This window comes from Sander lucioperca, chromosome 8, assembly GCF_008315115.2.
Source record: "Sander lucioperca isolate FBNREF2018 chromosome 8, SLUC_FBN_1.2, whole genome shotgun sequence".
NCBI classification, from domain to species: Eukaryota; Metazoa; Chordata; class Actinopteri; order Perciformes; family Percidae; genus Sander; species Sander lucioperca.
This window is the reverse complement of record NC_050180.1, coordinates 18,320,824-18,336,419: the sequence shown is the minus strand read 5'-3', so window position 1 is coordinate 18,336,419 and position 15,596 is coordinate 18,320,824. Positions and strand designations below refer to the sequence as shown.

Genomic DNA, 15,596 nt, shown 5'->3' with positions numbered 1-15,596 from the left:
AAAGAATTATACGGAAAGGACCAGGAGGGAGGAAATTATAATGACAAGACTCAGTGGATCACACAGGACTGAATGGCACCTTGTTTTTAATGGGGAAAATGAATAGTGAAAACTTGTGAAAACTGTGGGGTTAAGGGAAATTCTGAACATGTCATATTGTACTGCACATTGAATGAGGTGGAAAGACGGGTGTTTAAAGATAGGGTTCAGGAGGCTGGGCGGGAGTGGAATCTGATGGGGATACTGGGATCAGAAGGAGAGGGAGAGGAGATAAGAATCACCAGGAAGCCACTAATTCAATTTTAAAAGACACAGGGTTGATGAGTAGAATTTAAGATAATTGTAAAATGGCATGATGTTACACACTCCTGTACAGTAGGTGGCGGTATGCACCTAAAAGTTGTTTGCAATCCGCCATTAAATAAGAGAAGAAGAAGAAGCAACAGCTAACTGGTTAGCTCAGGGCTAGCGAGTAGAAATGAATCTACATCTGAAAAAGAGCTGTGTGTATTTTCACAGGCTGGAACAGGATTGACATTTCCAAGGTAAGGCAATTTAATGTCAGCCAAGTGGTTAAATAGGAACAAAGTTTGTTAGCTTGACGCTAATGTACAATGAACTAGCTAGCTAGACAAGGCATGAACAACGTTAATGTAACGTTAACGTTAGCTCAAAAGAGTTGGCTAACAGTCACTTTACATTACACCAGCTAGTCTCCGAGGTGTTTGTAAATACTTGTTTAGTGCTGATGAGCGAGCTTGACTACCCCATCATAGTTTAACGGATAGCAAATGCAAGTTACAGGGAAATTTTACTCTAAAACATATCTAACGTTAATGCTAAGAGAGAAGCAGCTTCCTTCTGGAGTGAAATGAGACAGGCGTACCGTAAATGGGCGCTACAGTGTGACAGTACAGATAGCTATGCTGTAGTATTAGAGGTGTACATGTTGGTCAACTTAAAAAAAGAAAGTAAATGTGTATGATTCACTAACAGGTACTTGAGGTAATTTAGAAACAGCTGGGCGTTCTGGACCATTGTTTACAATAATCTGCAATAAATTGGTTAATAACAAGTATATCACAGCTGAGTAGTTAGTGCAGGGGGTTGTTTATCTATGATAAGAGTCTAAATATTGTCTGGGATCTGTCTATGGTAAAAAAAAAAAAAACTATATATATAGATAGATATACATATATATATATATATATCTATATATATATATATATATATATCTATATATATATATATATATATATATATATCTATCTATCTCATTATCAGAATGTTGGACTCCTACAGTAAGAGTAAAATTTGTTTGGTTGTAATTAGTGTGATGAATGATTCATTGATTAGTTGATGGACACAGTAAGTTCATCATCAACTATTTTGGTAATCGATTAACCATATTCAAGTCATTTTTCAAACAAAAAATCAAACATTTGCTTTGGTTCCAGCAAATCAAATGTGAGAATTCTCACTCATTTTCTCACATTGTTTTATACCATTGTCATCTAAACACTGTATCTGTTAAACAAAAGTAGGAAATTAAACTATGTCAACATTGTTTCAGCACCAAATGTATGATATTTTTATGTATGTACTTATTTATCACTAAAATAATTTTGTCATTAATTAATTTTCTGTTGAATAACCAATTGATCAATTAACAATTTGTTTCAGCACTAGTGAGGTGCACAGCCAAACAAGGCATCTACAATGGGCCAACGAAGGCGAGCAGCAGCTGTGAATAACCCTTCACCTCATAAAGTCGCAGGAGCTCGTGCAGAGGTTTGCGGGGTTCCCAGCAGGAAGCACAGCATCTGCATGGTGTCCGACTTCTTCTATCCGAATATGGGAGGAGTAGAAAGTCACATTTACCAGCTATCCCAGTGTTTGATTGAAAAGGGACACAAGGTGGTAATTGTCACCCATGCCTATGGCAGGAGGAAGGGTGTCAGGCACCTGACCAACGGACTGAAGGTCTACTACCTCCCCCTGCAGGTGATGTACAACCAGTCCACAGCCACCACCTGCTTTCACAGTCTCCCACTGATGCGCTGTGTGTTTGTAAGGGAACGCATCACTGTCGTGCATGCACACAGCTCGTTCTCCGCCATGGGCCACGATGCACTGTTCCACGCTAAGACCATGGGCCTTAACACGGTATATGACTTATTATGAGCCAGGTCTCAAAATCATTGTGCTGCACACAATCTGCTTACATAAACCTAAAGTGTATTATCATTAACAGGTGTTCACTGACCACTCACTCTTTGGCTTTGCTGATGTGAGCTCCGTGCTGACTAACAAGCTTCTGACTGTGTCGCTGTGTGACACCAACCACACTGTGTGCGTGTCGTACACCAGTAAGGAGAACACGGTGCTCCGTGCAGCCCTCAACCCAGAGATAGTGTCTGTTATTCCCAACGCTGTCGACCCTACGGACTTCACCCCTGACCCCTCCCAGCGCCTAGACGACAGGATCACTATTGTTGTGATCAGCCGTCTTGTCTACCGCAAAGGTACGAAAAAGCTGTTTTGTGCTTGTCTTTCAAGCCCTCGTGTTGGCACAAGTCATTCACACCTCAATATGTCTTCCAGCTCCAGGGATGGCATTACAGTGGTTATATCAGCCTAAATATCTGGAAACTAGAGGTGTTGAAATTAATCAAATAATCGATGCATCGAATCGTGGACATGGACGATGCTGCAATGATAATTGGCCGGGCCGTAATCGATTATTTCTGTTTACAATTTAATGTAGGCCTAACAACCTTTCTGTTTACATATTCTGTTATGTTTTGCACATTCAGGAAGTGCCATGTGGTCAGTGCTGTAGTTTATGTATCCAATTTATTTAGTATTAGAGCACTGCAGAATGTTTTGTTTTTGAAGCTTGAAAAGCTATGAATTAGGGGTGCACAATATATCGACTCAATATCGTTATCGCGATATCACGTTGCGCGATATTATACCAAAAGTCTCGCGATAATTAAGCGATATTTTGTTTGCGTTGCATCCCGCCCGACATGTACCCAAAGAGTATAGAAGCAACAAGAGGAGAAACTCAATAGAACGTTGTGTTACATTCAGTCCAAGATGGCGGAGCTGCAGTTCCATTGAGTTTCTCCTCTTGTTACGTCTATACTCTTTGATGCACCTCTCGAAAAATACACATCACTTGGTAGCGTTGTATTTCCCCCGACTCATTTCCTGGTTCTCCTTCTCCATAAACAACATGAAATCAAGGAGAGGGTTAACTTTTCCTGCTACAGATTTTCCACCGTGGTCAGAAAGAACAGAGGAGACACTTAAGTTTCTCTCACTAACACTCTACGGTCACTACTCGCTCCGAAGAAAATCGCCGTCACTCTCTCACCTTTTCTTCGCTCTACCACACACACCCACATGCTCGACGCACACACCGTGGAGCCTCCGCAGAACCATAAAACGAAGCGAAAGAAAAGAAAGGAGCTAAAGAGAGAGCGAAGAGTGGAGCAAAAAGAACACAAAAGTTAGAAAATGAGAGAGAGGGAGACGACGAAATAACAGATTGAAAAGAAACTTTAGAGGCCAAAAGTATTAGCTACAAAAGAGAGCGACATGCACTCGCTTGTGGGTGTTCCTGGGCGTGCCTAGCCTACCCCTGGTTGCTTGGCAACAGTAAACAGAAATTCTCCGGTGCTACCTTAAACCACGTCTTAAAAGTTACTTCAGAGGTATTGTTAAGTCACAAGAACGATGTTTTTGGATTTAAAAGTATTTATTTCTCGATAAAAGTAACACAATATATGAGATTAAATGCCAAACATATCATATATATATATATACATAAATACGACGTCCTGAAGCGTTGTCCGCCATCTTGAATTATTTTCTTCGACTTGAGCCACTGACATACGTCACGCTGCCTTCACTCTGATTGGCAGTCGCTCGTGGCCAAACGGCCACTCCCATTGAAAATGAATGGTAGCTGTCTCTTGTAGCTAATGTGACTGTAGGGTAATGCCTCCTCCTCGGTAGCTTGGAAATACTTTGGCTTTAAGCCAACAGATGTGCATTACATTGTTTTTTATACTGTAGTCGTGTATATACAACCAGTACAACATGTCCTGTTCTATAGACATGCTCTTTATTTATTTATTTATTTATTTATTTTATACTGTCCAAGCAGTAAAACATGTCCTGTTCTGTAGACACATGTTGGACCAGTCCAATATGACTGTCAGTTGAAATAAACCTTGTGTTGTAAGAAAACTTGTTTTGTTATAAATCTATTTTGATGTGTTTTCCCATAACTTTGGTAATTTTACATATTTAAAAATATCAAAATTAATATCGATATCGCAATATTCATTATCGATATCGCAATATCACATTTTTTCAATATCGTGCACCCCTACTATGGATTAAATATCCTATATGGCTTTAATAGAAAAATGTATTTCACGCATCGTGATGCATCAAGATATCGAATCAAGAGATCAGTGAAGATTCACACCTCTACTGGAAACACTCAAATATCAATATTGGTATCAACTACAAGTATTCAGCACTGTTCAGGCTATAATAAGCATTAGTTTAGTTTAGTTTAGTTTACTTGCATAAGCAACTACAGTGCAGGAGAGGAGAAAAGCCAGAAAGGCTTATTCAACGTCCTTCCCTATTACAAAAGAGGAAATAAAATATACATCTAAAACGTGATAATTTCTCTACAAAACAAAACAAACAAACAGGTAAACGTACACACTATTCAAAGATATATCAGGTTATACAGTTAAAGCAAGAAAAGAAAAAAAGGCAAGAAAAAAGACAAGGCAAAGTACAGAAGAAAAGTACAATCCTTTAAGTCAGACCAAAAATACAGTCAACAGAATTATCCCACATAAATTTAAGATGAAATTAAAAACTTGACCTGAAGGCTGGCAGGGAAGTTAATGTTTTAGTGACATATTCAATGAATTCTACAGCAATGTTGATTTAAGTTTTGCATCATCTTCATTGTCAAAGCAAGTGTTCACAATCTCTTCCTTTGTTAAGGAATCGATCTTCTTGGTGGAATAATCCCAGAGCTCTGTCTCAAACACCCAGATCTGCACTTCCTAATTGGTGGAGAGGGACCTAAGAGACTTGTGCTGGAGGAAGTAAGGGAGAAGTACCAACTACATGACAGGTACTGCTGGATGCTCATATTTCTCGAGAATATTTATGATAGGGAGATACCACTTAAACCTCTTTTAGGAAATGCTCTCTGTAATGACATACAGACACCACTTTCACCATTATGTTGGCTCTCAGGTATTAATGTTGCAACCGCCACAGTTCATGAATAAAAGTTGACAACACTGTTAAGCATTTAGTGCACATTCCTCAAATGTCCAGAAATTATTGTAGTTGAGTAGTGATGTTTGTGGAAATACAGTAACTAGTGACTGTGTAGTAACCCGTACCAGCAGTCTGGCATGGATAGTCAAGCACAGGGTTTGTGTGTGAAGGTGGTATTACATGTGCCTTACTCCTTCAAATGGGGTCACTGCAGGGTGCGCCTGCTGGGGGCCTTGGAGCATAAAGATGTTCGTGGAGTTTTGGTGCAGGGTCACATCTTCCTCAACACATCTCTGACTGAAGCGTTCTGCATGGCCATACTAGAAGGAGCCAGCTGTGGACTGCAGGTGTGTTGGCATTCATACAAACGGGTATCACCACTCTAGTGCTCAATGTGGCTGTTCAACTCTATCTCATAGCACTCGCTTAAAAAAACTCTTACGGGAAAAAATGGGCCAAAACGGGCAATCCACGGACAGGTTGTGGCGCAAAAGGAGCCATAGAAAGAAATTGTTAACAATAATACTTGCAAATGGCAGCCGCTGACCATCCAGACACTCACGTGTGACATGGGAAGTTGCGTCTGGTGGATTCTCGGGAGGAGGAGAAGGCAGTGTTTTTAGGATCTATGTAAAGAATGACAATAACAGAGTATGTATCCTAATGTAATGTAACGAGGACCCTTACTGGTCCTGTCATGTCTGCATAAAGCTGTAAGGAACATTAACATAAAAGTCACAGTTTACAGAATGATTAAAATGCCATCACAGACTGATGTAGCTAGCATTGTTACCTATTCCATGTCTAATATTGGCCTCTGAGTAATATACAGTATTTTGCATTTGAAGCAGAATTTAGAAGCTGATGGCTTATTAAGGATCACTAACAACAAGATGGAAGTCTTGTTTTTGTTGACCTACAGTGTACTCGGTGTGGTCAGTACAACATCACTGTTGGGTGTGATGCAGGGTGTGCTGAGAGGTGACATAGACTTGAAACTTTTAGCCATATGAGGTCAATGAAGTTATACTTTGTCAGCCTTTAATTCAGGCTTGGTAAGTGTGTTTGTATACAATGTGTGCATCCAGTTTTTGTTTTATTTCTCAGGTGGTTAGCACCCGTGTGGGGGGCATTCCTGAGGTGTTGCCTGAGGAGTTGATTACCATGTGTGAGCCTAATGTGCGGGCGTTGTGTGCTGGTCTGGAGACGGTCATCGCCCGGCAGCGTTCAGGGTCTGTCCCCTCCCCCGCCTCCATCCATGCACGTGTGCAAAACCTCTACACCTGGAGAAATGTTGCTGCGAGGACTGAAAAGGTAGTTTCACTAAAACCAAAGCCTGCCGTTTCATTCAACTGTATTCTGTTAGTATTAGGGCTGTCAATCGATTAAAAAATTTAACCTAATTAATTACATACTCTGTGATTAATTAATTGAAATTAATCGCATACATAATTAACCGTGCTTGAACTGATACTTTTTAAGAAAGTAAAAAAAGAAAAGAAAAAAAAGGGTACTAAACAACAGTCAGTTAGTTAGTGACATTAAAGAACGGCTTGTTTATTGCTAAGGCCATATGGTCAAAATTAAATGATTTAATAATAATGTATAACAATAACATTAACTTATTTCACTAGTAAATTGCTGTTGAACGACAAAAACAACAACCAGATAGGAAAAGGACATTTACAATAACTTTAAATGCACCACGAAGCTGTAGTTTACCAGTTTCATTGAACACACCGTCTGTGTTTTTCCGACGGCAGCTGCAGATTGTTACATACCGGTGTTGAGTCCTCTACAGTAAAACACAGTCAAACTTTACACCGTTTAGCGTTAGCTGTCAGCATTGTAACCGTGTTTAATCCAGCTACTAGCTAGCGGTAGGCTAACGTTAGCTGCTGTTGAGTATAGTCAAAGCCCGTCTACGGAAAGCCGTTCCACTCCCTATTAAGCCCCATTGTACCTACTTTGGTTGCAGTTCCACCAGAGTTCCACTGGGGGTGATCGCGGTCCAGTGCAAAATGAATGGGACTCTATGGAGCTAGACGGCTAAATTTGTCTCTTTCGCCTGATTGTCGTTGAGAAATCTCAGATTTGATTGTAGTTTTTGCAAGTTCAACATGGATTATAGGTCGAAAGTTGAATGAACGAGTACTTATGCCCTTTCGATTTCTTACAGGTTGAGTCGTTGTTGCCCATAACACGCTAGCATTCTGCTAATGAATGCTGATTGGTCAGTGAAGGACTGATTACGATCGGAGATCCCGCTTAACGGCATCCGAAGCAGAACCAGAATGTCAGAGTGAATATTTCGGCGTGGTCTTTAAAACATTAGCAAACCTCTTTCTAGCACGTGTATTAACAGGGAGAGTCTAACCTGTCAGCTGTGTTGTCGATGCCTCGAGAGAAAAAAGGAAGCGACTCAGAGCTTGCCGTAAAGCAGAATCTCTGGCCGTAAATGTGTATGACGTCATCGACATTTTAAAAGGCTTTTTAGAACAAAAAAGCCACTTTAAAAAATCTAACACCCAGCAGTGTGTATTTTCTTAGCCTCCCCTTTCAAATTACTAGACAAAAAATGATATCCTGAGAAAAGTGGATTTTGAGCGGTATAGCTCCATAGAGTCCCATTCATTCTGCACTGGCCTGTGAGCGCCCCCTATATGGAACTCTGGTGGAACTGCAATCAGTTCAGAAGCCGGAAGTAACGAGAGAGTGGAACTTCTTCCCATATTAGAAATTCTTTGGTATAGTGTTAACTAGCTAGCGGTAGGCTAACGTTAGCTGCTGTTGAGTATTGTGTTAACTAGCGTCACATGCAGCGGTGTTTGTGTTTCCTGTAATGTCTGTTTCAGAGCATCAGAGAGAAGCGCAGACATATCAGTGGCACCAGATTTTCGTCTGTATGCAAACGTCAATATAGAATGGATTAATCTGCGTTAATTTTTTTAACGCGTTATTTTTTCTCAGATTAATTAATCCAAATTAACGCGTTATTTTGACAGCCCTAGTTAGTATGCTTGCATGGACTTAAGACCCATTTTGAGCGTATTTTCTATTACAGACAAAAGGGAGCTAAAAGTCCCGCTTCAGTTTTGAATTTTGGATGTAAACTCAAGTGTTTGGTTATGGAGAGGATATGGTTTAAGTAACTGGTTTACAGTCATCTTATTTTTTAAATGTTGTGTACTGTATATGAAATGAACTGATTTCTGTAGTCTGGGTATGCTGTTTACTACACCCTGACCAATACTGGATTTTTGAGGCCGATATTTGGGAGTTTAAAATTGAAATGGAATATCATCACGCTTAAAGACCCTTTCTTGTATTGAAAATATATTTATTTTTTAATTTTATTTTGACTACAACTGGAGCTGACACTAAAGGCTGTTTTATGCTTCTGCGTCGAATCGACGTCGTACCACCGCGAACCCCCCTCCCACCTGTAGCTTGACGTGCACCTCCAAAAATGTGTAACTTCGCGTCGAGGCGACGCAGACCGCAAGAACTGTGATTTGTCAACTCGTCCTGTGTGTTGATAGTCGGTGTTTCAAGCAGCCTACTGTGGGGAGTAGCAACATGCTAGTTCACTGACATAAGCTTTGCAAATAAACTCAGACATATTTTGGTTACAATGACGGGGTTATCCGTTTGTAAAGTGTGTGTGTGTATATGTGTGTGTGTGTGTGTGTGTATATATATATATATATTTATTTATTTATTTATTTATTTATTTATTTATTTATTTATTTCAGATACCTTTGCACTGTGAGAAAAAACACACCCATACCAAAGGACATCAGAAAGTAGCATCTTGTATCACTAAGTTGTAAACATGTTTTCTGATTTCCTGCATGTGTAACCTGATTTTTTTTCTTCTGTGCATGTAAATCTACTAATAGTTAAAACAGCTGAGGGCTTCACACTGAATGATAGATGGAGACTCTGATCATTGTGTTCTCCCTCTCAGGTGTACGACCGAGTGGCTGGAGAGGAGGTGCTTCCCCTTGACAGACGGTTACGGAGGCTGAGGGCCCACTGCGGCCCTGTGGCTGGCTCCATCTTTGCATTTGTTGCTGTTTTAGACTTCCTCTTCCTGCTGCTTCTGCAGTGGTGGGTGCCAGATCGGGTCATGGATGTCGCTGTGGACGCCACCGGCCCTCACGGACTGTGGAGGCAGGTACCCAGCAGTAAAGTAGGAGCTCATTCTAAAAGTGCCGTGAACCGAGCAGCAGAGTCAACATTGTGATCGCTCCATACCTCTGCCTCACTTCTAGCTGTTTAAATGTTGTTGTATGTTCTCTTTGGGGTGCCAACTGACATATGAAACGCTGAATGTGCTCAAGGCAACCCTGAACATTGTTTACATTTACTTATCAAAAGGGACCTTGTGTGAAAGCCATTTTATCTAAAACTTGGGAGCAGCATTGTTTTCATACTTAATGATTAAAATGGAAACCTGTGGAATTCCTTGGAGCTTTAGCTATAGCTATAATTATATCAGTGCAAATTACTTTTTCTGATTTTGATATCATCAATGCTACTTTTTTGTTGCATAATTTGAAATGTTACATATTTATATGATACCTGGGAGTTTTTTCAGATGGTCATGTGTCTTCCAGACAATCCATTCTGGAAAATAAAGCGTACTTTCTCATGTTTCATCTGTTTTTACGTGTCATATCATGTAGACTGTCTACAGCAGAGATCTTCAACAGGGGGTCCGCGACCCCTAGTGGGTCCTCAGAGTCAATGCAGGGGGGCCTCCAAACTATTGTTAATAAAAAAATAAAAAAAAGTCTTAACATGAATCCAACATATTATTAGCAAATATAAATCCACACTGATTACTGGCGTATAGGTAGGTAGTCACTAAGGCCATTCACATATACAGTTCATCCTAAAGATTTACTGTACCACGTGTTTGCTTAACATTAGGCTATTTTATAAGTTTAGTAGTCTATGCAAAAAAGGTATGTATAAAGGCCTACAGGTTATTATAGGCCCAGATTAATATGCAACTTCATTGTATACAATATGTAGAAGGGCGGTCCCTGATCTGTCTCTCTTTGAGTTAAGGGGTCCTTGGCTTATAAAACATTGAAGACCCCTGGTCTACAGCATTGTAGCAGTTTTACCTTCTAGAAACCATTATATGAGGCAGTACGCCTAGAAACAAAGACGACTACTTTCTTAGAATTAGTTTTACAAAAGAGATGGCTCTTTGGAATGAATAGTCAAAACACAGATTAGTTGTGAAACAGGAGGTGATAGAGATGGGTGGCATGGCTTTTCAAGGCCAACAATGGGAATTTGCATAGCGATTGGAGGTTGAACATTATTTCATGTCTGCAAAGAAAAACGTAGTGTCACGTGAGTTCATGTAGAGAGAGAAATTACAGAACTTTATTGTGTATTAAATGTGCAACAGATCAGTAGATGTGTGTACATGTAGAGCTTATTTTTGAGCAATATAAGGAGCTGTGTCTTTGATTTACTGTGGACAATTCTTCAGCATACATTTTGGAGGAAGAACTTTTATTGTATGTAATCATTACATTTAGATCCTGTAGCGGCAGAATATTTTTAGGGGCTGAAAAATATTTAATCATAACAGAAGATAGATATCACCCAAATATCTACACTGTGAAACTTGTCCAAGCCTGCATCTGCTTGTTGCTGTTTGCATGCACATTTAGCACTTCATTCAAGGTGTATCATCAGAACAGGTCGTTCCAAAGAACCATTGTTATGCACATACTGTAGACTATATCCATGGACTGGGACAAGGGTGGGCGGGAGGTGGCAATGTGGGGGAGGTGGCCAAGGATGCAGATAAGAGAAGGAAGGAAGGCCAACTTCAGATTTGTGTATCTGCTTGGGTGAGCTTGAGTCCTGGACAGTCGTGGAGGAGTCTTCTGTTCCTTTTCATTATGGCTGCTGTTCAGACTGAGGTTTCCCTGTGCACACAACCTTGGCAGAGATCCTTTTACGTCTATGGGGGGTTGGCATGCAACTCGCTGATGGCTGGTAAGTTTTTTGTCTTTTTGGCCCTTTCACATTTTTTTTTTTGTTATGAGAGAAATAAAAAGTAAACAACTGGATTACTTTTATTTCATTTTTAAGTATGAACTTTCTAGTAAGTGTGGTTTAACTTAGCACATATTTGCATTAAACAACAAATCCCAGTGTCCTTATAGTTTTGGGTTGTTTTTTTGTTTGATTTAAAGTTAAATTTTTGTAGTCAGCATTACAAATTGGTTGAGACCTGAAAACTTTGCATGTAAAGATTGTTTATTTGGCTCTGCAGTAGCCAACAAACCCCTGGGTGTATTGTTCAGTAAATTTGGGGTTGGGGTGAACCTGAAAAACCAGATAAACTTGTATTCAAGTGAGGTCATCTGAACAGTACAATGGACAGAGAGCAGGACCAGTTGGCCATGAGCATATCTTTGTGTTTTCTGAATGTGGAGACCTTCCTGATCTTAGTCCCTGTGTCTCAGACTTCTGGTCAGACAGAACTCCTCTCCATGAAGCCGCCTACCAAGGCCGACTGCTACACCTGAGAAGCCTCATCGCTCAGGTACTTGGGTCTTTCTTGATGTGTGTACACAATTCAATACATGGTTGTATGTGACAGTATTATCCTCTCTGATCTCCCTGCAGGGCTACCATGTAGACACACTCACCATGGACAGAGTCTCTCCTCTCCATGAAGCTTGCCTCGGTGGTCATTATGCTTGTGCCAAGTTCCTGCTGGACAATGGTGCAAATGTAAGAAGTTTGTGTGTTTTCAGTTTAAAGGCAGGCTTGTTTTTAGGGTATTTATGTTTATTTTAGGAATGACAAAATGGCAGCTTTGGATATCAAACCTGCAACCTTAAGGAATCATAAATAAAGAGATTCAAACCTTTACTTTTTCTTAAAATGGAAAAGTAAATGAATACAGTAAAAGGTTAACATATCCAACTTGAAATTCATCAGAAACAATTTGAGTATGGAAGCAGAGAAAATATTCATCAATGCAAGCATTCCTACTCCTTTTACATATTGTATGACTAGATGGTCTCAGACCTCTAAAGCAATCCTTCCTCAAGTCTATTGAGAAAATTAAAAATAAATACAGTTAATGGTACTCACTCCATTCATTTTGACTGAATTTGTGAAGAAAACGTCATTATGTAAGTGTTTATACTGTAAAGTGGAACTCCACTGCTTTTTCACATCAGCTCTGTTTACAGGTCTTGAGGAGTACTACTGCATATGTGAAAAAAGTTGTATAAAACATGTTGTGGCTCCAGAGGGAGCTGCACCAAAATCTGAAAAACTGACTTAAGTGATGTCACTTGAGTCTGCGTCACTTGAAGACTACAAGTTTGAAAATGAAAAAAAAACTCTGGGGATTTGGTCATGTGGAGTTAGAAAGAAGTGATGTTACCAGACCTCTATAGCCAGACCTCAGATGCCGAAAAGCTGGTTCATGCCTTTGTCTCCTCCAGACTGGACTACTGTGACGCACTGCTCATTGGGATTCCTAGAAAGAGTCTGCAGAGGCTTCACTACATCCAAAACTCTGCAGCTAGGATCCTGATGAGAGTGCGGAAACATGAGCACATTACCCCCATTCTCCACTCACTCCACTGGCTTCCCGTCTCAACCAGGATTGAGTACAAGGTTTCCCTCCTCACACATCAATGCATCCATGGATGCCCCCCCTACCTCAAAGAACTTATCAACCCACAAAACCCAGAACCAGACTCAGGACACACCTTGAGGGCACCTCAATCCACTGACTGTTTTAAAAAAGGCCTTAAGACATTTATTTTTAGCAAAGCTTTGGTCCCCTTTTAGAATTTTAGAATTTTTTTTCTTTTTTGTTTCTTTTCTTTGTTGTATTTTAACTGCTTATCTTTTGTGTTTCTAACCTGTAGCACTTTGAGATCTTTGATGAAAAGTGCATTATAAATTAAATGTATTATTATTAGCCCGCTCCTTATCTCTGCTTGAGGCTAGCAGTTTGAGGCTACATTTGACGCTACTAGCATAACTCAACCGAAGCTCCGGAAAAAGGGTCAGCGGTGGAGTTGCAGTGTGGGTAATGAAGGTGTCATATTTTGACAAGGAATAAGAATGTGCTCATCCTACTTAATCCATCTATATTGGGTATTTGTCAACATGCCATATTTGATGTCTAATTGTGGTTTGTGTGTGTCCTTTGTGCTTGTTTGAGTCTGTGCATCTCTTTTGGATGGATTTTATCTTTCTTTTTATACCTCCCCATAGGTGGAGGTAGTATCAACTGATGGCGCCACACCTCTCTTCAACTCTTGCAGCAGCGGGAGTGCTGCTTGTGTCAGGCTCATGTTGCTGCACAGTGCTTCCATCCACACCCCCTACCTGCTGGCATCACCCATCCATGAGGCTGCTAAGAAAGGTGTGTGTGTGTGTGTGTGTGTGTGTGTGTGTGTGTGTGTGTGTGTGTGTGTGTGTGTACAGAAACATGTACAGTGCACAGATTCTGATGCTGTTTCTCCATCAGGTCACACAGAGTGTCTGGAGGTGCTGCTGTCGTATGGAGCTCATATCGACATGGAGCTGCCGGTAGTGGGGACGCCGCTGTATTCTGCCTGCATGGCCCGGGCTGCAGCCTGTGTCAGGGTGCTACTACACTCAGGTAACATAATCTGCAAACTCTGCAGTATCACAAAAGGTCAAGGGGAAAGCTGTTGTTTCCCCTAACAGGATACTGTAACAAGTGAAAATACATCTAAGCCCCTCAAGTGTTAACTTTTTTTTTGGTTTCACTTTTGATTTCTCACAACAATAATGCAAAAAAGACATTTTCACTCAAGTTAAATAAAATATCCTAGAGGACTAAAAACACACCAAAGACACAAAATAGCACAGGACAGTAAATCAATAATTAAAGAAGAGTTTCTCATTGTCTTTGCTACAACATGTGTATACCCAAACTGCAACAAGAACCCCTTCTCACCATAAAAGAGATACATTATCCTTTTCCTGTTCTATGTATCTAACTCAATTTGAGTCAGGTGTTTAACCATTTCTGTTTGTGTGCACGTGTAGGAGCAGATGTCCGAATCGGGTGTGGGCAGGACAGTCCTTTACATGCTGCAGTTCGAGGTGAAGGCGCCATCATAGTGGATCTTCTTCTGGACTTTGGGGCTGATGGGTGTTGTAGGAACGTAGAGGGAAAGACTCCTCTGGATCTGTCAACGCCAAACAGCGCAGTGAGAATAGCACTGCAGAAAAAAGGTATGTTGTGGACCCTCATGCATGATACATTAACCCAGTTTATTTAATTATAATGTCTAACAACTCTGTCTCTTCTGCCTGCAGGTCCCTGCTCTCTGTCTCAGCTCTGTCGGTTCTATATTCGTCGAAGTCTGGGAAGGAGTCGTCTCCACAGAGCCTCTGGCCTCTTCCTCCCTCACAGTATCAAGGACTTCCTCCTCTACCAATGAAAAGTTTCTGCTCTGCTACTGCGGCTCTTTGATAGATAGAGAGATAGATGGACTTTATTAATTGGCAAATTGAGAAATTACTCTGTTACAAGCAGCAAGTTACAAGTTACCATGGACATACACACATACCAACTCACACACATACAGAAACAACAAACAAGAAATATACTAGAAATAATAACGATGGATAACAGTTTGTTCAGTGACCTCCTCTCCACCACAGCTTCAAATGTCTCCTGTTTGCAGCCAATAACGGAGCCAGCCTTCCTGATCAGTTTGTTCAGTCTGTTTGTGTCGCTGGTTCCGATGATGCTGCTGCAGCAGATGGCAGACGAGAAGAGAGCGCTGGCCATAACAGACTGGTAGAACATCTCCAACATTCTGCTGCACACCTTGAAGGATCTCAGCTTCCTCAGGAAATAGTCTGCTCATCCCCTTCTTGTAAACAGCAGTGCTTTTGATTTTCCAGTTCATTGTCGATGTTAACTTCCAGGTATCATCATGATCAGTCTCCCCGAGTTGGTCAAAAAAGTGCCTCGGAACACACCAAAGCGACGCTGACTTGAGCGTACGTTCTGCGCATGCGCGAGACGTAATACGTCTCCATAACAGCAGGTGGCGCTAATCTGTATTGTCGCCCAAAAAATTAAAACCGGCAGCTGATTGGATGAACACATCACGTGGGTCTGGCTTCTCCCGAATTTCAAAACCGACCATAATGGTGGCTCGTTCGGAATACGATCTCACATATTACGAAGATAGTTCACCGAAACGTGTTTCTGA

At 40.8% G+C, this 15,596-nt stretch overlaps 2 protein-coding genes across 2 annotated transcripts; both read left to right on the top strand.

Annotated features, from left to right (window-relative positions):
• Positions 1-392: 392 nt before the first annotated feature.
• On the top strand, positions 393-9,990 carry piga (phosphatidylinositol glycan anchor biosynthesis, class A). Its single transcript, XM_031294996.2, has 7 exons — positions 393-545; positions 1,684-2,166; positions 2,255-2,525; positions 5,044-5,176; positions 5,543-5,675; positions 6,436-6,642; positions 9,299-9,990. Exons 2-7 carry the CDS (start codon positions 1,720-1,722, stop codon positions 9,575-9,577), a joined length of 1,470 nt encoding a protein of 489 aa, XP_031150856.1. The 5' UTR covers positions 393-545; positions 1,684-1,719; the 3' UTR covers positions 9,578-9,990.
• Positions 9,991-11,188: 1,198 nt separating this feature from the next.
• asb11 (ankyrin repeat and SOCS box containing 11) lies at positions 11,189-14,983 on the top strand. Its single transcript, XM_031294969.2, has 7 exons — positions 11,189-11,358; positions 11,832-11,911; positions 11,995-12,102; positions 13,612-13,762; positions 13,868-14,002; positions 14,416-14,604; positions 14,689-14,983. Exons 1-7 carry the CDS (start codon positions 11,262-11,264, stop codon positions 14,811-14,813), a joined length of 885 nt encoding a protein of 294 aa, XP_031150829.1. The 5' UTR covers positions 11,189-11,261; the 3' UTR covers positions 14,814-14,983.
• Positions 14,984-15,596: the final 613 nt, after the last annotated feature.

What these genes read in the sequence shown, in the direction of transcription:
- asb11 (XM_031294969.2), top strand. Translation starts at nt 11,262, where the DNA reads ATGGCTGCTGTTCAGACTGAGGTTTCCCTGTGCACACAACCTTGGCAG. An exon ending in TGAGAAGCCTCATCGCTCAG is followed by an intron (nt 11,912 to 11,994) that starts GTACTTGGGTCT and finishes ATCTCCCTGCAG; the next exon opens with GGCTACCATGTAGACACACT. An exon ending in CCATGAGGCTGCTAAGAAAG is followed by an intron (nt 13,763 to 13,867) that starts GTGTGTGTGTGT and finishes TTTCTCCATCAG; the next exon opens with GTCACACAGAGTGTCTGGAG.
- piga (XM_031294996.2), top strand. Translation starts at nt 1,720, where the DNA reads ATGGGCCAACGAAGGCGAGCAGCAGCTGTGAATAACCCTTCACCTCAT. An exon ending in AGACCATGGGCCTTAACACG is followed by an intron (nt 2,167 to 2,254) that starts GTATATGACTTA and finishes TATCATTAACAG; the next exon opens with GTGTTCACTGACCACTCACT. An exon ending in GAGCCAGCTGTGGACTGCAG is followed by an intron (nt 5,676 to 6,435) that starts GTGTGTTGGCAT and finishes TTTATTTCTCAG; the next exon opens with GTGGTTAGCACCCGTGTGGG.